Raw genomic sequence first — 22,244 nt, forward strand, 5'->3', positions numbered from 1 at the left:
CTGAATAAAATTCAATAGTAGGCAGGAGGCGGGGCCCTTTTTTCCCATTTCAGCAGTGTTTGTTCTTGTATGTCAATCCTTTTTATGTTTATATTAGTTCTGTATGCCCAAGGCAGAGTTGTTGTTATATGCCAGTGTATTTTTCTATATCTTGAAATAAAAAATGTTTAATATCATACTTTTTATTTACTTGCCCCCCCCCCCCCCGCGCCCGTAGCCGGCGTGACTGGTGACGGCCTCAGAGGGGAAATCCGGCACACAGCTGGTCATGCCTTATAAGGAGGGGGGATACGGCCTTCGATCAGACACCCTCGGGAGGGGAGAATTTAAGTAAACATGTTTTAGTAAAATCTTTATATAACTTCATCAATGAATGAATTTTGTTTCATTTGATTTTTTGTTGGGTTTTTGTGTTCTGTAGAAATTTCAAATAACTAAATTAAAATCATGTAAGAATAGAACTTAGTGAATATTTTGCTGATGATTGGGAGCATAAAGCTCAAAGTGTCTTCCTCGATTAAGAAATGTTGTCGAACCAAAAGAAAAAAAAATATCTTGGAGGGTCTTTCTAAGTACTTTTATAAAATGTTTTTGTCCAATTTGTTTCTTAAGTACCTATTTATTGTAAATAAATGACTGTTGGTCTTCCCGTGTGACTGTCTTTAAAAATGCGATATTCAAGTGTTTTTAAATTTCGTGTAGTGCATTTATTGTCAATTAAGAAAACATGTATTATTCTTAAGTTTTGTGTCACGAGCATAGTATCTTATGTATTCAATAGATTGAGGCATTTTACAGTTAGTTGTATTTTGAAAGTGAGAAGAGTAATATGTATCAATTTAAAACTTCGTTCGGATCGTTTCTTTGCAGACCTGTTGTATCTGGGAAAACGACACTTTTAACTAAGATAATTAAAATTCGTAATAAAATGTTTTTAGAAAATCCGAAAAACATCTGTAATTCCAACAGCGTGTGGCAGGATTCCTACGATACAATAAAGACTATTGCGCCAGACACAAAATTACTAAAGGGGCTTGATCCATTGAAGAAATGTTTAAGGAGATGTTAAAATTATTCACGGTTCGATCTCATCACGACAAAATTTCGATAATCGTTGTCCTCTATAATATCTTTCATCAGAGCAAATGTATGAGGGCACTTGCTTTGAATTGTACTTACTATATTATCTACAGGGTTGTTCGTGATTCAAGTTCCCTCATAACTATATATAAACAAATAATCATCAATGAACCGAAATTTCTACTTTGGCATACAATCAGGCTACGAATAAACTGTATGGTTACATTCTACTGGATATCGATCAGAACACACCCGAGGATTTAAGCGTAGTCACTGATATTCAGATTGATTTAGATTTACATGTGATGGTATAAAAATCAAACTATGAAAAACCAAGTCCTACTGATGGGTTTATCCAATGAAAATTGTGTACTACCCAATTTGTTTAGTGTCTACATAAATGGAACATTGGTCAGCACTAGCAATAATCTATAAACTATGCAACTTACATACAATTCATGTTGATGTCCTATAAGAAATTGAAGAGCTTAGCAGTTGGATATGAATATAAACGTACACCAACTCTACCAATATACTTAGAGAGGCAAGAACTGGTGATTTACACTTAGTTGGGAAAATAAATTATGAAACTTTTATATACCCAAATTGCCGCCTCACAATGTTAAGATTGACATAAAGTTACACCTTGCGCCGTCCAATTTTATTTTGGGAAACGTACTTACTGACGCGCCTGATGCAACAGTCTCTCTCACTTCGGCAATACTTCATGTACGAAAACAAAAGGTCATGAGTCCTGTAGTCCTGAAATTACTTCAAAATTTGATATTGCAATTGTAAAAAGTGCTGGTGCCATAGGCTCATGGACATACTCCGCACACAAATTTGAAATGTTTCGACTTTCCCCTCTTGTGTGTAAAGTAGATAGAATTCCACTCTACAATTCATTCCTTGATAAATCCTACAGGATCCTAAATGAATTGAAAATGCGATCCCAAGATCGAGATTCACAACTATTTGGAAATGGTATAATCGATACAATGTTTTCCAAAAGACACGGCATTATTGTATTGGACTTGTCTGGCACTCAAGATATGGGCACTGTAAATTTGGAGTATAAGTTTGTCGTTGGCTGAGACTTCAGCCAAATTCCAAAACTTCAGCCGCTGGCTGAGAGTATAGCATTAATCTCACTAAATCAATTTAAAAACTATTGAGAAATTACCCCTGATGGCAGTGTTCTATTAGACTTGGCAACATGAACCCAAATCAAATAATCAATGTATTTAACATGGATCCATTCATTTCTGAATACAGAAACTATTGCATATCTTCGAATTTCCTTGAACATATTCATAACGTTAGCACTAACATTATCATTGTTACCTTGTAACAATGTACCTTGTCAAATGTACCTTGGCGTGGCGGAACAAAAGCCCTCTGATCACTTTTGTCTCTTAAATTGAGACTACAACTGCTGATTTTTAATCAAATGAACCCCTTAAAAAGTTTATGAGACCATCCTATCCATATGAAGTTCCTCTTGGGAAAGACAAATTGGAGCTTTATGGCCTTAGGATTGGTGAGAATGGGGGCTAGTTGCCATCGGATCACTTCGGACTCTTAGAAAGGGAACAAGAACTTTCAATTCTGATCACTTGGATCTCTTCCACAGTTTATACGATCACCTCTTCCATAAAACCTTGTATGCCCTGAGGGCATAAGTTACAGTCCATTCCCCAGGCTCTACAGGGGATATGTTTATCCAGAGGTTTTTGGACTCTTTCAAACAAAATTGGTGTCTATAAGTTTTTATCTTATATTTGAATGGCTAACCTCTAAATTTCTAAGCCTCTAAAATATTTGAATGGCTGACCTCTAAATTTCCCCCTTCACCGCCTTCCTCGAAATTCTGAAGAATATTTTTTTGTAATTTTTTTTTGAAAAACATATTTTCTTAAAACAATTTAACAAAAAAAGTAAAATTTCCCGCTGAAAGATCTTTGAAAGGTCATTTTGCATATCCCCCTACATTATCAAGAATTTACATTACTGTCTAAAACAAAACAAAAATGCCAAATTTTTGGGAAATATTTTGAACCTCCAGAATAATTTCTGGCTAGACTCCCTTGATACAAATGTCTCTTGTGTTTTGCAATCAAAATGAGTGGCGAGTTAGCTAGCAATGGAAGATTTCGATAAAATACACCTCATGTAGTACTTCTGGAATCCTAACCAATTCCTGGAACCTTCTTAATTGAAATAAATTTGCATTATTTTCTCCCCTTCTATCTTCAAATTCATTTAAACTCTCCCACCTTGCCCTTACTGGCTATTTCCTATTCTAATAATTCAGCCAACTTAAAAGCTCAATGGCAGGAATATAAGCAGGGGAAACTTAATTCTCCAGAAATCCTGGACTTTTTTAATGGAGGCACTTCTGATTGAAATTACTAAATAAATCTCGAAATGCATCCCTATTTGAAGTAAAATCATGCGAACGTTCCAGGTTAGTGAGATTAACCTTCCTAAATTGAAAACCTATAGAAAAATCTAAAACAAAAATCTTTTCAATAACAAAAATAGGAGTTTTTCCTTCTACCAATTTTTTTGTTTTTGTTTTCAGGCACTCCAGTCGCTAAATAAATCCCGTAAACTTGCCCAAGGAATGCTACCATTTGACAGAAACAAAATGTAACAGAAACAAACGAGCACTGTAAGTAATATTCGAAAGCGAGTGGCAATGACACCTCATCACGGGAGGCAGGGGGAGAAATCAAAAAAATGATATTAGCTGACTATAGCCTTTTTTTCCTAGCAATAACGTTTACAATTTTCTTAGAATATTGTGATATGATTTATATTTGTCTTCTTAAACAGGGGCATTTCTTAGTCTAAAAGAAAAAAAAAGTTTCTAATCTGGATCATTTTTACCCACTGGAAAATAGAGTACTGTGTCAATTTTCAGAAAAATACTCTTTTAACAAGGCATTTATATATTGAATCCTGAATATTATCTTTAAAGTTGGCCAAATAAATTTGATCATAAATTTCTGCATTAGAGTAAAATTTCAAGTTTTCCTGCCGATTAGCAACTAATATTCAAACCTTACTTTACGCTAAATAGAGGAATTATATAAAGTAAGGGAATTATATCAAACTGGATTCTTTTTTAAGAAGATTGTAAAACCATGCATTGTAAAACAGAAAATGCTTCTTTTGCACTCACTGGAACTGAGTGCAAAAGAACCTTTTGGTTTAAAATTTAAACCAAAAGTTTAAACATTGAAAAATTCGATGTTTACTTTGACAATAAAGTAGCTTGTTTACTAATCGGGCAGCTCAACTTTCAGTTCTAGAGGTGAGCTTCGAGACGCCATCTATTTCTTAAAGATAATACATTAAGCAATATATTTCTCCAAATATATTTTCCACAATAATAATTTTTTTCAGCAATTTGCAACCTATTTGAAGATACTACTTTAGAGTCATAGAGATGAAAGTACTATATCGCAGTACACATACCCTTACGCCATTTCCTGAACTGAATATAATATTGCGATGCAATTTCTCCGATAAACTGTGTATTTCTCAAAATATAAGTTCCGCAACGATAGATTTGCTTTGGAAGCGATGCACATGAAAACAAACCGGGTTTTCAGGCTTTGAACTCTTCTCCGTAGCGTAAATCCACTCCTCTAAGTTATAAAACTAAAAACTGAAAGTATTGCTTTGCCAATTGATTGCTCTATAATTATATCTAAAGTATCGGTGTATTTTAATTATTAACTTAAAAAACTCATTTCCTGAGTCAAACTCAAAATGAGCAAAAATTAACTTGAGTAGTGCTGATAACCCAAAGGCCTTCTCAAGACGGCCTTTGTACTCTATTGAAAACAAAACACATTTTATATGTTTCCTCTTTTCTTAGTTTCATAAATAGATATTATAAAAACTTTAAGCAATAATTATCACTAAATGGCAATTAAACTGACAATCAACACTCATTTTTTTTTTCAGTAAAGCAGAAATTATGTTCTTATATTGAGAAGGCATGGAGTCATAAACCTTACTCACGTTAATTTTTGCTCGTTTTGAGCTTGACTCGGCTATTACTTGTAATTTCTGACCGCTTTGAGTTTCATTTATATATTGATAGTGATTTGTGTTAGTTTTACGCCTGGAGGAATATTTGGCTTTATTTCTGCTCATTCTTGGCTTAACGGGGCTCTTTAATTTTCTTTAAAAAACTTGTTTTGCAGTTTTTCAAATTAATTTCTTTTCATTTTTTATTGACATAGCATTTTTCATGGAAAAAATAATATTTTACATCTTTTCAGTTATTTTCTATGAGAATCAATAGTATGGGTAGCTATTTGTATGGTGAATTCAAAACGAGCTGAATTTGTATTTGCATCCTTATGACAATCTGTACACATAACGTGTTTTAGTTTAGTTCAACACTCCCCTCAAGATTCTCTGAAAGACTTATATGAATACCCTTTGTCTTCTTGGACAAAGTTCAAATTTGTATGGTGAATTCAAAACGAGCTGAATTTGTATTTGCATCCTTATGACAATCTGTACACATAACGTGTTTTAGTTTAGTTCAACACTCCCCTCAAGATTCTCTGAAAGACTTATATGAATACCCTTTGTCTTCTTGGACAAAGTTCAAACATGCATACTTTCTCAATAACATACACTATGAGTAAACAATTACTGATTTACCAAACTTAAAGACCTTGTCCTGAGGACTCGGGGGAGGTTGACATCCCCATAGACATAATTACTGGACCTTTCAGCAATGCTGAACAAAATAACTCTCTTAAATTTCAATCGGATATGGGAAAAAAGGGTTTCAGGGAGGGGGGCTAGTTGCTCTCCATAATGTTTGACTCTTATCAGCGAACTAGAACTACACATTTTAAATACAATGAGTCTCTTCTAGAGTTCATACGACAACCCTTTCCACACAAACTTTATATGCCCCTCGTCATAACTTAAATACCTTACCCCCAGATTATGGGAGATTCTTCCCATCCAAAAGGTCTTATTATACGATTTTTGGACTCTTTTATAACAAATGGGTATCTAAAATTTTTATCGAACATATTTGTGGACAATACGATGTAGGGAGTGGGTGGCTGATTTTCAGTCCAATGAGCTCCTTCTGGAGTTTATACGACCACCCTCTCCATAAAAACTATATACCCTCAGGGCATTGGATGCAACCCTTTCACTGAGGGCTGTAAGGGTTATCCACCCCAAAAACTTAATTTCCAGACCTATCAACTATGCTTAACAAAATGGCTACCGAAATTTTTTTATTAATATATTTTGAGAATTGAAGGGCATCGGAAGAGTGCATGTTGCCCTCCAATGAATTTTGACAATTAAAAAATGTAATTTCAATTTCTAATCGAATGAGCCTTTTTGTAGTTTCTACGACAACAAATGGCTATTTCAAAATAACTATAATAATAATATATTATTTCTTTACAACCCACTTACATCAAAAGATAGTGGAGTAAACACAAACGAAAATCAGCAATAACATTAAATAAAAAAAACGAAATGCTATCAGATGCATTTTAAGAAAGTATGAGGCGTGGGGGGGGGGGGAGGAGAGGGTATTCATCCTCCGATTACTTTGAATCTTAAAAAGGGCTGTGGGGGGTTGTTGTTGTCATCCTCAGACATAATTTCCGGACCTATTAACAAGTTGAACAAAATGGCTATCTAAACATTTTGATTGGATGTGTTTGGGGAAATGGTGGACGTTAGAGGGGGGGTTAGTTCCCCTCCAATCATTTTCGACAAGTAAAAGGGGATTTTACTTATCTCCGAGTAATCGGAGGCAGGAGTATCAAACCTCTGATCACTCTAAATCTTATAAAAGGTACTAGAACTTCTGATTACCAGTCCAATGAGCCCCTCCGAAGTTTATGCGACCATCTTTCTATAAAAACCTAATATATCCCCCTGGTTGAAACTTACAACCCATACCCTGATGGGCGTGGGGTGGGGTCACATTCAACAAACTTATTTCCAGACTTTTGAACTACGCTGAATAAAATAGCTATCTCAAAATTTTGATAGGATGTCCTTGGGGAAATTCGTGGTTGTCAGAAGGGGGTTAGTTGCTGTCCAATCCCTTTCGACTCTTAAAAGGGGAGCCATCCCCTTCAATACCCAATCGAATGAGCCTTTTTCGAAGTTTCTACAACTATTGGTGATCTCAAAATTTTTATCAGATGCATTTCGAGAAAATACAAATTGTGTGTGGGGAGGGGGGGAATATCCATCGTCCAATCACTCTGAATCTAATAAAGGGCTCTAGAAATTCTGATTACCAATCTAATGAACCTCCTTCAAAGTTTATACTGTCACCCTTTCTATATATACTCTATATACCCCCAGGACATAACTTACAACCCTTTTCCTGAGGGTTGTCATACTAAAAGACATAATTTCTGGATCTTTGAACTACTACGCTAAACAAAATGGCTATGTCAGCATTTGATTGGATGTCTGGGGAAATGGTGGGCGTAGGAGGGGGGTTACATACTGCCAAGTCACTTAAAAGAGGCACGTAGCCCCTTCATTTTCCAATCGAATGAGCCTTTTTCTAAGTTTCTACAACAAATGGCCATCTCAAAATATCTATGAGATGCATTTTGGAAAAATACGAGGTGTGGGGGCATCCATCCTCCAATCACTCTGAATCTTATAAAGGGCACTAGAAATTCTAATTACCGATCCAATGAGCCTCCCCCAAAGTTTATACAATCAATCTTTCTATAAAAACCTTATATGCCCCCAAGGGCATAGCTTCCAACCCTTGTCTTGACGACTGAGGGGTTGTCATCCTCAAGGACATAATTTCCAGACCTTTCAACAACATTAAAAAAAATGTCTGTCCTATTTTGATAGATGTATTTGGGGAAATGGTGGGCGTGCAAGGGGGTTAGTTGCCCTCCAATCACATTTGATTATTAAAAAAGGCACAAGTTCTTTCAATTTCCAATCGAATGAGCCTTTTCCTAAGTTTCTAAGACATCATATGGCCATCTCAAAATTTCTATCAGATGCATTTACGGAAAATGTGAGGTTATCCATCCTCAGATCACTCTGAATCTTATAAAAGGCACTAGAACTTCTGATTACTAATCCGATGAGCCCACTCCGAAGTTTATACGATCACCCTTTATATACATATACCTTATATACCCAAGGGCAAAAATTACAGCCCTTGCCCTGAGGACTGTGGGGTGTTGTCATCCGCAACAACATAATTTTGCGGACTTTCAACTACGTTGAACAAAATGGCTCTTTCAAAATTTTGATTGAATGTATGTAGGGAAATGGTGGGCATGAGAGAGGATTTAGTTTCCCTCTTTTCACTTTCAACTATTAAAAAGGGCACTAGCCCTGTCAATCTTCAACCGAATGAGCTCCTGTCGATGTTTCTAACACAACAAATGGCCCCCTAGAGTTTCCATCAGTTGTATTTCAGGAAAATACGAGGTGTGTGTGTGTGGGAGGGGGAGGCGGGGGGTTATAGGCTCCCTGATAACTGAATATTAAAAAGGGCACTATAACTTCTGATTAGCAATCCAAATATCCCCCTCCGAAGTTTATACGATCAGCCTTTCTACATAAACCTTATATGCCCACGGGCAAAACTTACAATCCTCGCCTTGAGAGCTGTAGGGTTTTTCATCCTCAAAGACATAATTTCTGGTCCTTTCAACTACGTTAAACAAAATGGCTAGCTCAAAATTTGTATTATTGTGTTGGGGAAATGGTGGGCGTGGGAGGGGTATTAGTTGCCCTCGAATCGCTTTCGACTATTAAAAGGGACACTATCCCCTTCTGGGAATATTACAATTCCCAATCGAATGATCTCTTTTCGAAGTTTCTACGACAACTCCTTCGATAGAAAGTGACCCATTCTAAAAAAAAAATAAAATAAAATAATAAGAATAATACTACTATATGCCCACATCGCTCTTTACTTAAGCAGCGCATGATTTTATAGTTATTATACAGCTAATATAGCAGTATAAATTAATAAGTGCATTATGTAGTGCTTCTTTTTAAAAAACAAAACAAAAAAAACAAAACAACAATTCCATGACTAAGATTTTGAGCAAGATCGCCTCTCTAACTGACTCAATCTTTTTAATCCGAGTTCCTTAAATAATTGCTGACTCTAGGAACAGAAAGCAGTAATTATATGATAAGCTGTAAGAAAACAAAATAAAAAAGTTTAACTTAAAAAAGCGTTTCAATTTTTATTAAGTTAAAAGGAAAATAACATAGCTCAGGTTTTCTTTTTAATTGTTTCTTGACTCCGGAATCGGTTCTTTGGCTGAGGAGCAGAGGCCATGGAAGAAGCAGAAGAGCTTGGATGAGCAGTAAATTCGTTTAGCATACGGGTTAGCAAAAAAGATAATAAATTCAAAATTTTTAGGGGCTCTAATTCTTTAAAATATAAAAAGGAGAGACAAAAAAGCAAAACAAGAGTTTTGCAGATACTTCAATGAACTTAAAGTTGAGAACCCTTGATCTTTATTTTAACTTTAGAATTAAAAGAAGACTGGTCTGTTGCAACGCCTTTTTCTGTGAAGAATTTAAGCTATCACACAAAAAGACGGCAACAGCATACAGACTTCTATTTATTATTGATTAGTATATAGCGAAATTTACTGCTCAGCTCCTCACTTAATAACTTAACTTTTCAACCTAAAAAAGAAAGAAGACGTTGATTGATGGGAGATAAAAGACTTGTAGAGAAATGATGATAAAACAAAAACGAAAGAAACAAGAGCTAAGAGCTCATATGGCACTTATGACGAGGTCGGAAGAGCCAAGAGCTCATATGGTATGAGCTCTAGCAAAATTCTAAGAATCAATAGATTACTTTAAAAAGAAAATCAGAGGCTTAATGCCGGTCGGGATTTAAAATAAGAGCTCTGAGACACGAGGTCCTTCTTAATAAATAAATTCTTAAAGATCCAATCACCCACTCACAATTTAAAAATACCTAAATTTTTCCTCTCCCTTCAGCCCTCAAGATGTTCGAATCGGGGAAAACTACTTTATCAAGTCAATTTGTACAGCTCCCTGACACGCCTAACAATTTTCATCGTCCTAGCACGTCCAGAAGCACCAAACTCACCAAAGCACTGAACCCCACCATCTAACTCCCCCAAAGAGAGTAGATCCAGTCCGGTTACGTCAGTCATGTATCTACGACATTTAAAAGCATTTTCCAAGATTTCTGGTTTCCCCCTCTAGCTCCCCCCAATATCAACAGATCTGGTCGGTATTTGAAATAAGAGCTCTGAGACACAAGTTCCTTCTAAATATCAAATTTCATTAAGATCCGGTCACCAGTTCTTAAGTTAAAAATACCTCAATTTTTCTAACTTTTCAAAATTAACAACCCCCAGCTCGCCCAAAGAGAAAAGATCCGTACCAGTTATTTCAATGTCATATGTATAACTTGTGCTTATTCTTCCCATAAGTTTCATCCCGATATCTCCACTCTAAGCGTTTTCCAATATTTCCAGTTTCCAAGATTTCTGTTTCCCCCCTCCAACCCTCTATGTCCCCGGATCCCATTCGAATTGAAAATGAAGCATCTGAGACATAAGATTCTTCTATATCAAGTTTCATTGAGATCCGATCACCCATTCGTAAGATACCTCAATTTCACGTTTTCCAAGAATTCCGGATTCCTCCTCCAACTCCCTTCAATGTCACTGGATCTGGTCGGGATTTAAAATGAGAGTCTTAAAGCAAAAAATCCGTCTAGATATAAAATTTCATTAAGATCTGATCAACCGTTCGTAAGTTAAAAATTCCTCATTTTTTCTAATTTTCCCGAATTACTCCCCCCCGAACTCCACCAAAGAGAGCGGATCCGGTCCGGTCATGTCAGTCACCTATCTTGGACTTATTCTTATTCTTGCTTATTCCTGTGCTTATTCTTTCCACCAAGTTTCATCCTGATCTCTCCGCTTTAAGTATTTTCCAAGATTTTCTCCCCCCCCCTAATGACACTGAACCCGTTCAGGATAAAAAAAAATAAAAGATCTGAGTTTCATGGTCCTTCTAAATATGAAATTTCATTAAGATACGATCACTCTTTCGCAAGTTAACAATACCTCATTTTTTCTATTTTTTTAGAATTAACCTCCCCCCACTCCCCCAATTAGAGCAGATCCGTTCCGGTTATGTCAATCCCGTATCTAGGACTTGTGCTTATTTTTCCCACCAAATTTTATCCCGATCCCTCCACTCTAGGCATTTTCCAAGAGTTTAGGTTCCACCCCCTCCCAACATCCCCATCACCGGATAAGGTTGAAATTTGATATAAGAGCTCCGAGACATGATATCCTTCCAAACATCAAATTTAATTAAGATCCGATCACTCCTTCGTAAGTTAAAAATACCTCATTTTTCTAATTTTTCAGAATTAACCCCCACTCACCCAAAGAGAGCGGATCCGTCCTGGTTATGTCGATCATGTATCTAGGACTTGTGCTTATTTTTCCCACCAAGTTTCATCCCGATCCCTCCACTCTAAGTGTTTTCAAAGATTTTAGGGCCCCCCCTCAATTCCCCCTAATGTCACCGGATCCAGTCGGAATTTAAAATAAGAGCTCTGAGACACGATATCCTTCCAAACTTCAAATTTTATTAACATTCGATCACTCCTTCGTAAGTTAAAAATACCTCATTTTTCTAATTTTTCAGTATTAACCCATCAACCCCCAACCCCCCCCCCAAACAGAGCAGATCTGTTCCGTTTATGCCAATCACGTATCAAGGACTTCTGATTATTTTTCCCACCAAGTTTCATTCCGATCCCTCCACTCTAAGCGTTTCCCAAGATTGTAGGTTCCCCCCTACAACTCCCCCCAATGTCACCAGATCAAGTCGAGATTTAAATTGAGAGCTTTAAGACACGATATCCTTCGAAAAATCAAATTTCATTAAGATCCCATCACCCCTTCGTAAGTTAAAAATATCTCATTCTTTCTAATTTTTTTCTGAATTAACCGGCCCCCCACTTCCCCCCAGATGGTCAAATCGGGAAAGCGACTATTTCTAATTTAATCTGGTCCGATCCCTAATACACCTGCCATGTTTCATCGTCCTAGCTTACCTTGAAGTGCCTAAAGTAGCAAAACCGGGACCGACAGACCGACAGAATTTGCGATCGCTATGTCACTTGGCTAATACCAAGTGCCATAAAAATCACTGTAAATCAAAAGTAGATGTAAGGCACACCTATATATATTTTAATTTATGGTAAAAAATAATGCCACAATATACATTCAAGGACCTGAATAATTGTACAGGATACTTTCTATGTTAACAAAAGAGATACCGCGTAACGAGGGTAATTGATACTGTAATCCTGATGTATGTAAATAAATAAAAGTCAATTAATGTTTTTTATAATAAATGATAAATTCAAAGGAGAGCCAAAAAGACACTTGGCTTTTTGGTTGAAATGTCTTTTTCGTATTTTAATGGAAGAAAATTGACAAAAACGTCAATAATTGCCTTAAGTATTGCTTTAAATATCATTCCAGAGATTCCAAAACCACCAACATGTGACATCTTTCATTTATAAGGTCTTAGCGTCTTTCAGTGTGAACGAATCTCCAAGATGTTCAACAACATAAAAGACCTCTTCCTCCCAAGATATGTCCCAAATTTTTAAACTTCTTTTTCGGGCTTTGGACTTCCAAGAAAACAATGTGACCAAGAAAATAGCTTAACCTTCCAAATTATACCCTTACGTTTAGAATAATGTCGTTTCCAGTTATAGTTATTTCAGATGGCACAACAAAGCGCACGTAGAATGACGTTCTATAACACGGCTATAACCAAAGCAAAAGCAGCTAGTATGATAAAAACTTTCAAAAAATACTTGTAACTTTTGTACCTTATCCAAGTGCAGCAGAATAAATTGGAAGAGCTCCGCATCTATAACTATCTGAACTCCATCCACAGAACCGGACATTACATTACTTAAGATCCATAAGGCGTTCTGTAAAATACAACGATTAAGTAAACTAAATTAGAAAATAAGCCAAAATTTACAAAAAAAAAAAAAAATAGCTAAAGTTATAGTTTCACTCCCATAACTTATCTGGTTGTACAATTTATAGCTTTTTATTAGAATACCGTTAGTTTACCCATCTGAGCTAATACCAATATTTGGGTTAATAAGGTTGAATATGGCTATCAAATTTTCACAAAATGACATGGCTAACGCCTCGTTTCCATAGTTTTTGCTCAGCATAGTCTTAAGAATTTAATGGTGGCAAGAATTTGGCAATTCTAACGGAAATACTTCCTAACAATTTGAACTCATTCTATACTATTTATATACCAATATACAGTGCAAAAAAAATTGGAAATTGTTCATCACAAAAGATATTCTTTATTTAGAAAAAAGACCTTTATAGCAATTGTACGACACTAGAAGCTCGAGATTTGATCAGATTTACAACAACGAAATGGAAGTTCTTGCAATATCTCTATTTTCAAATATATAATACATCAAAACAATGGGCCGAGGAGGGGGGATTATATTTATTTTGGCGTCCTTAGAACTTTGTAAGGTCTTGAGATTTGGTGAATTAAATTTCGGATAGAGGATGGACATCCACATCAAGCTAATTCTTAAAAATTTATTTATTTATCAATCTAAAAATTAATCTAAAGTAAACATCAAACTAAAAATAAAATAAAAAAGCATCTACTATAGAGATGAATCAGTTATAAACAGACAACTTTCTAGGTATAGAAAAACACGAATTTTCAACACGAACATATAGGCCTGTTGCAATGTATGTTCAAATAATCAGCAATAAAACATATGTATTCTCATATATGTCAGTAACGTATGTTTATATATGAAACTTATAATGATCTGCACTATCTTCGTAAAAGATTTTGTGTCTCACTTTTGTGAGTCACTTTTTCGTGTCTCACGTTTGTGAGTCAATTTTGTGTCTCACTTATCTTGGATAAGGGTTCACTTATCTAAACCCAATGTTTAGTGTGATCTCTTAAAAGTCGTCGTGTGTGCTTTATTGAGGGTTTACTGGGGAGACAGAGGCAATTAATGTCGTCAACTGGCGTGATTCTGGTATCACCGAGTGAAATATCATATGGAGGATCTTGCTTCCTGTAGAAATGCGACTTTCAACTAAATGCGTAATATCTACTTAGTATCTACTAATTAGGTTGATGCCAGGGGGGAGGGCTAGGGGGTTTGACCCCCCTCCCCTCAAATGTTTTTCCAACTTGTAATTACTTAGCGTTGTCACTTATATTCAAAAATGAATAAGAATTGATGGTGTGTATCAATGAAGGAAAAACCTTCCCTATAAATGCGAGCAATAATGAAAAAATAGAAAAAAGTGAAATAGTAGCTTTTTCAAAACATTGATATTGAGTTTCGATTTTCCGTTGATGTCGACGGTAATCTGTGCAACTACCAGTTTAAATAATTACCAAAGACCTTATACTGCCAGTCTGCCTTGCATTTTGCTTAAATTTATGGTAGATGTTTTTCTGTTTGCCAGAGGAAGAGAAGGTGCTGAAAATGTTTTCAGTGTCCAATACTTTAACGCCTGAAGTTAATTTGAAACTTGGATAGATCTTCGGCGGTTTAACATGGGAAGGTGAGAATTAAAAATTACTATTGCCACACACAGAATAGCGTCTGACAACTTTATTTAAAAAATTGAAAATTTCAAAGATATCTGAATCTTTGGTATAATTGATCTTTATTTGTTTGTCGAAATATTTTTTAAATCAAACCGTAGGCTAGCTGTAAAAAATCTTGGCGGGCTAGGTAAGCTCCTAATTATAGATGGTAGAACAGGGGTGATAAAATTCTGCCTTCTTCAACCCCCTCCTACACATTAAAGTCACGAAAGACAAGGATGTGATAATTTAGAGTAGGCTTAAGAAAAGGAATAAAACGCCAAATGCTAGATGACGTTAGTCATTATCTTGTTGACACAGTATTCATTACTCTTGTTTATTATCAATTCTATTACCCAATCAATTTGCCCTCGAATCGCTTTCGACTATTAAAAGGGACACTATCCCCTTCTGGGAATATTACAATTCCCAATCGAATGATCTCTTTTCGAAGTTTCTACGACAACTCCTTCGATAGAAAGTGACCCATTCTAAAAATTTTATTACCCAAATCAATTTTTATTACCCAAATAAACATTTTTATTACCCAAATAAAATATATCAATTTTATTACCCAAATAAACAGTTTATTTATCAATTCTTAAAAATAGTTTGTCTCAATTCGTCGATGTAGGTTAAGGTTAACTGGAATATATATTAAAAAAAAGTAATTTCGTAGTTTTGTATTGCAAAAAACTAAAAAAGCAAAAGAAAAAAGCGTGTAAAACGTGAAAACAGATGTTAACAAGTTTAAAAATTTAACCTTATGTTAGACCTTATTGTATAAAATCGTATTACCTTGTTTTAAGGATAAATTTACCATTTAATAGATAAATGTATAACATTGTAATTTCACAAAAAGTGTGGTTGTGTATGGGTTCTCATAGTCTGATGTATAACTACTCTTAAGAGCTCTTAGTAGTTTACATCTTTCTAAAATTTACGATGTTCTAACCGTGTCTCATCTTCCTGATCCGTCTCCTATTCGGCAACTTTTTACTACTTCAACAAAAAACAAAAACTTGTAAACCGCATTTATTTTAAATTTGCTCAAAACGTTTTGCATATGCCCCCCCTTGGACCGGTAACTCTTCTTCGTCCCAAAAACTTAAATTCATTTTTTCGGCTAAGATTATTGATAGAAGAGTTAACATTTTAAACCTTCCGCCAGTAAGCTTAATCATGATTGGTCTTCTCTGTTTTTATGATCTTATGATTGCGTTATGATTCTTATATCTTAGAATTATATGTGTTTTGAGGTATGTCTTATGATTGTGTTGTGCTATGGATCTTATTAATATGTTCTTATACAGGTTCTCTAATACGTTCTTAGATTGCAAAAACGTAAGAAAAGATCAAGTCCCATAGTAATGATTGAACAATTGCTTATTTTTGATTATTGTAAGATTCATTTGGTCATTTATCTGTCATTTAGGGGTTCTTCACCCCTTTTTTTTTGAGAGCTTACAAATAAATTAAAATGAATTGTTTTTATTAAGATAATACTGTAAATTGCGTTACTTTTCATAAGAAAACAAAATTGTAAACAAGGCCTATCCCACGTCCAGACAAGCTAATCATCTTAGAAGAAGAACAATATACGAAAACACTTTTAAATAGTATATCTCGTGTAATTTGGCTGCAATTTATTTTCAATTTGTTTTTGTTGATTCTATGATATCTAAATTATTCAATAAACGAATCAATTTTTTTAGTACGAAGCCGCGAAGAAGAAAAACCAAGAGCTAAGAGCTCATATGGCCTTGTGACGAGGCCGGACGAGCCAAGACCAAAGAGCTCATATGGTATGAGCTCTAGCAAAATTCAAAGAATCAATAGATTGATTTGAAAGGAAAATTGGAGGCTTAATGCCGGTTGGAATTTAAAATAAGAACTCTGAGTCACAAGGTCCTTCTAAATATCAGAATTCATCAAGATCCGATCACCCACTTGTAAGTTATAAATACCACATTTTTTTTCTACTTTTTCCTCTCCCTTCGACCCCCTGATGGTCTATTCGGGGAAAAAGATTTTCTGAAGTCAATTTGTGCAGCTCCCAGACACGCCTATCAATTTTCATCGTCCTAGCACGTCCAAAAGCACCAAACTAACTAAAGCACTTGACTCCCCCAGCTCCCCCAAAGAGAGCATATCCAGTACGGTTACATCAGTTATGTATCTACGACATTTGCTTATTCTACCCATCAAGTTTCATCCCGATTTCTCTACTCTAAGCGTTTTCCAAGATTTTCGGTTTACCCTCCAACTCCCCCTAATGTCAACAGATCTGGTCGGGATTTGAAATAAGAGCTCTAAGACATGAGTTCCTTCTAAATATCAAACTGTCATTAAGATCCGGTCACCTGTTCTTAAATGAAAAAATTCCTCAATTTGTTTAATTTTTCCAAATCAACACCCCCAGGTCCTCCAAAGTCAACAGACCAATCAAGTTTCTTCCGGATCTCTCCACTCTAAGCCTTTCCCAACATTTCTGTTTCCTCCCTCCAACCGCCTATGTTCCCGGATCCGATTCGAATTGAAAATAGAGCATCTGAGACATAAGATCCTTATATATATATCAAGTTTCATTAAGATTCCATCACCCATTCGTAAGATAAAGATACCTCAATTTTCACGTTTTCCAAGAATTCCAGTTCCCCCCCCCCCAATGTCTCCAGATTTCATCCCGATTTCTCTACTCTAAGCGTTTTCCAAGATTTTCGGTTTACCCTCCAACTCCCCCTAATGTCAACAGATCTGGTCGGGATTTGAAATAAGAGCTCTAAGACATGAGTTCCTTCTAAATATCAAATGTCATTAAGATCCGGTCACCTGTTCTTAAATGAAAAAAATCCTCAATTTGTTTAATTTTTCCAAATCAACACCCCCAGGTCCTCCAAAGTCAACAGATCCGTTCCAATCATGTAAATAACGTATCTATAAGTAGTGCTTATTCTTCCAATCAAGTTTCTTCCCGATCTCTCCACTCTAAGCCTTTCCCAACATTTCTGTTTCCCCCCTCCAACCGCCTATGTCCCCGGATCTGATTCGAATTGAAAATAGAGCATCTGAGACATAAGATCCTTATATATATATCAAGTTTCATTAAGATTCCATCACCCATTCGTAAGATAAAGATACCTCAATTTTCACGTTTTCCAAGAATTCCAGTTCCCCCCCCCCCAATGTCTCCAGATCTAGTCAGGATTTAAAATGAGAGCTCTAAAGCACAAGATCCTTCTAAATATCAAATTTCATTAAGATCTGATCACCCGTTCATAAGTTACAAACACCTCATTTTTCTAATTTTTCCGAATAACCCCCCCCCCCCAAACTCCACCAAAAAGGGCGGATCAATCTGGTTATGTCAGTCACGTATCTTGGACATGTTTTTATTCCTCCTACCAAGTTTCATCCGAATCTCTCCGCTTTAAGTGTTTTCCAAAATTTCCGCCCCCCCCCAATGACGCTAGATCTGGTTGGGATTTCAGATGAGAGATCTGAGTTACGAGGTCCTTCTAAATATGGAAATTCATTAAGATACGACACTCCTTCGTAAGTCAAAAATACCTCATTTTTTTAATTTTTTGGAATTACCCCCCCCCCCCCCCCCGAACTCCCCCAAATAAAGCGGATCCGTTCCGGCTATGTCGATCACGTGTCTAGGACTACAGTTTATTTTTCCAAATCCCTCCACTTTTCATCCCAATCCCTCCACTCTAAGCGTTTTCCAAGATTTTGGGTTCCCACCCCCATATGTCACCAGATCCACAGCAGATCCGTTACGATCATGTCAGTCACATGTCTTGGAATTGTTTTTACTTTTCCCACCAATTTTCATCCTGATCTCTCCACTTTAAGTGTTTTCCAACATTTCCGGTCCCCCCCCCTCCCCCCTGCCCCTCCCTTAATGACTCTGGATCCTGTCGGGATTTAAAGTAAGAGATCTGAGTTACAAGGTCCTTCTAAATATAAAATTTCATTAAGATCCGATCACTCCTTCGGAAGTTAAAAATACCTCATTTTTCTAATTTTTCAGTATTAGCCCACCACCCTCCAACTCCCCCCAAACAGAGCGGATCTGTTCCGGTTATGCCAATCACGTATCAAGGACTTCTGATTATTTTTCCCACCAAGTTTCATTCCGATCCCTCCACTCTAAGCGTTTCCCAAGATTGTAGGTTCCCCCCTACAACTCCCCCCAATGTCACCAGATCTGGTCAGGATTTAAATTGAGAGCTTTAAGACACGATATCCTTCGAAACATCAAATTTCATTAAGATACTATCACCCGTTCGTAAGTTAAAAAGACTTCATTTTTTCTATTTTTTTTCCGAATTAACCGGCCCCCCACTCCCTCCCCCAGACGGTCAAATCGGGAAAACGACTATTTCTAATTTAATCTGGTCCGGTCCCTGATACGCCTGCCATATTTCATCGGCCTAGCTTAACTTGAAGTGCCTAAAGTAGCAAAACCGGGACCGACAGACCGATAGAATTTGCGATCGCTATATGTCACTTGGCTAATACCAAGTGCCATAAAAATCAAAAGTAGATGTAAGGCACACCTAAATATATTTTATTTTATGGTAAAAAATAATGCCACAATATACATTCAAGGACCTGAACAATTGTACAGGATACTTTCTATGTTTACAAAAGAGATACCGCTTAACGAAGGTAATTGATACTGTAATCCTAATGTATGTAAATAAATAAAAGTCAATTAATGTTTTTATAATAAATGATAAATTCAAAGGAGAGCCAAAAAGACACTTGGCTTTTTGGTTGAAATGTCTTTTTCGTATTTTAATGGAAGAAAATTGACAAAAACGTCAATAATTGCCTTAAGTATTGCTTTAAATATCATTCCAGAGATTCCAAAACCACCAACATGTGACATCTTTCATTTATAAGGTCTTAGCGTCTTTCAGTGTGAACGAATCTCCAAGATGTTCAACAACATAAAAGACCTCTTCCTCCCAAGATATGTCCCAAATTTTTAAACTTTCTTTTTCGGGCTTTGGACTTCCAAGAAAACAATGTGACCAAGAAAATAGCTTAACCTTCCACATTATACCCTTACGTTTAGAATAATGTCGTTTCCAGTTATAGTTATTTCAGATGGCACAACAAAGCGCACGTAGAATGACGTCATTTTTGTTCTATAACACGGCTATAACCAAAGCAAAAGCAGTTAGTATGATAAAAACTTTCAGAAAAATACTTGTAACTTTTGTACCTTATCCAAGTGCAGCAGAATAAATTGGAAGAGCTCCGCATCTATAACTATCTGAACTCCATCCACAGAACCGGACATTACATTACTTAAGATCCATAAGGCGTTCTGTAAAATACAACGATTAAGTAAACTAAATTAGAAAATAAGCCAAAATTTACAAAAAAAAAATTTTTTAATAGCTAAATAAAAACATGGGTCTGCAGTTATAGTTCCAGATTTTTCGAAATTGTACAATTCTAATCAAAAGATTTATATTTCAAAATATATTAATTCAATATAAACATATTTTTTTAGTATTAAGTATATTGCTTTACACCCGGATCCTACAGTGTTAATGTACAGCTAACGATTTTTTTTTTCACCTAATTTTTATGTCTAGGTTTTATTTTGCCTCTTTTAGTTTAGTTTATATTAAACGAGCTCAAAGTATTCGCATGAATTAAAAAAGAAAATTGTTTTAGCGTTTTGTGTTTTAGGGGTAAGACTTATTTTCCGATAACCAGCCTATGTGGGGTGAACTAGCGAAGAAAAAATACAGGGTAAAACTGACTAGTGGACAATTTGTATTGTAAGGGTAATAAGCTATATAACATGAAAAATATCATAGCCTTTATGTTTGAAGCTGTTGAAGAGGGGGTACAATATTCTGGAGATAAAATTAGGTCTCAGGGTGGCAATACAAGCTTTAGATGGGGCAACCATAAAATAAAGCGAGGTGGGTTTCCTAACATACAGAAATAGTTGGAAACAATAACTAAACGAAAAAGCTGACTGAGAGGCATCGCTTCATCCCGTAGCAACCCCCAGTCATATTTTTGGTGGAAATCGACAATTTGAAGATCAGGGATAAGATCTAGTCTCTAGAGCAGGCGGGGTAGGTTTACCAGTACCTGTCACACAAAAGCCATCGGCTTTCCTTTGCAGATGCAGTTCTTTTCAAGAGCCAAAATATCATTAAGGTTTGCATTTCTAAGGACAGTATTGTCAAATTTACCATGACTAAACCAGAATACATTTAGTAAGTAACGGGAAGGATACCGAAAAAACTTGTCATTTTAAGGCATTTAAGTGATAAATATGCATAGAAAAATTCCCATATACTTCAGGCAGGACTATTTGGAAAATTTCACCCTCATAGTTTCACTCCCGTAACTTATCTGGTTGTACAATTTATAGCTTTTTATTAGAATACCGTTAGTTTACCCATCTGAGCTAATACCAATATTTGGGTTAATAAGGTTGAATATGGCTATCAAATTTTCACAAAATGACATGGCTAACGCCTCGTTTCCATAGTTTTTGCTCAGCATAGTCTTAAGAATTTAATGGTGGCAAGAATTTGGCAACTCTGACGGAAATACTTCCTAACAATTTGAACTCATTCTATACTATTTATATACCAATATACAGTGCAAAAAAATTTGGAAATTGTTCATCTCAAAAGATATTCTTTATTTAGAAAAAAGACCTTTATAGCAATTGTACGACACTAGAAGCTCGAAATTTGATCAGATTTACAACAACAAAAAGAAAGTTCTTGCAATATCTCTATTTTCAAATATATAATACACCAAAACAATGGGCCGAGGAGGGGGGATTATATTTATTTTGGCGTCCTTAGAACTTTGTAAGGTCTTGAGATTTGGTGAATTAAATTTCGGATAATGGATGGACATCCACATCAAGCTAATTCTTAAAAATTTGTCCCGTTCTAGATAAAAATCAGAACAAAGTAGGATTTGTTCCAATTAACCCGCATATCAATGTTATCAAGTCAAACCGAGAAGCTGACGAGCTTCTTAAGTTTAGATTATAAAAATTTTAACTTCCAACCATCCTCTGTGTTCTATTTTGACGAATAAGATGTTAAAAGATTCCCCCTCCCCATTTTCGATCATCAACGACATTAGCGACGTTATCACCCAGACTATTCATTCAATCAGTGATGTGAATTCTTGAATTTTAAAGGATTGCGAGGGGGTAGGGTATAATATATTTTTCAAAGTCTAGCGGGGGGGGGGCGATTTATGTTTTTTTCAATTTTTCAATTACAACACAAAAAGGCTTTTATATATGACAATATACAGAAATACTTTTTAAAATCTTAAATTTGGGTTACAAAATTCCAAATGGTCACCCAAGCACTTAGTACCATCCCTGGTTTGAGTTGCCAGAAAGCTGGTAATCGGCAAATGTATTCCTTTGAATTTAAAAGAAT

The 22,244-nt window shown here is 35.8% G+C and overlaps 2 protein-coding genes across 3 annotated transcripts in view; both read right to left on the reverse strand.

The window, feature by feature from the left end:
• The window catches only part of LOC136029127 (cystathionine beta-synthase-like), a 193,653-nt gene that overhangs the window by 90,903 nt on the left and 80,506 nt on the right, over positions 1–22,244 (reverse strand). The gene's annotated exons all lie outside the window — the stretch shown is intronic.
• The window catches only part of LOC136029656 (importin subunit alpha-3-like), a 37,993-nt gene continuing 35,733 nt past the window's right edge, over positions 19,985–22,244 (reverse strand). Inside the window, exon 8 of the mRNA XM_065708158.1 lies at positions 19,985–20,131. Coding sequence (XP_065564230.1) covers positions 20,000–20,131 — 132 coding nt within the window. The 3' untranslated portion in view covers positions 19,985–19,999. The remainder of the gene's footprint in view (positions 20,132–22,244) is intronic.

This window comes from Artemia franciscana, chromosome 7 (assembly GCF_032884065.1).
Source record: "Artemia franciscana chromosome 7, ASM3288406v1, whole genome shotgun sequence".
Classification (NCBI taxonomy): domain Eukaryota; kingdom Metazoa; phylum Arthropoda; class Branchiopoda; order Anostraca; family Artemiidae; genus Artemia; species Artemia franciscana.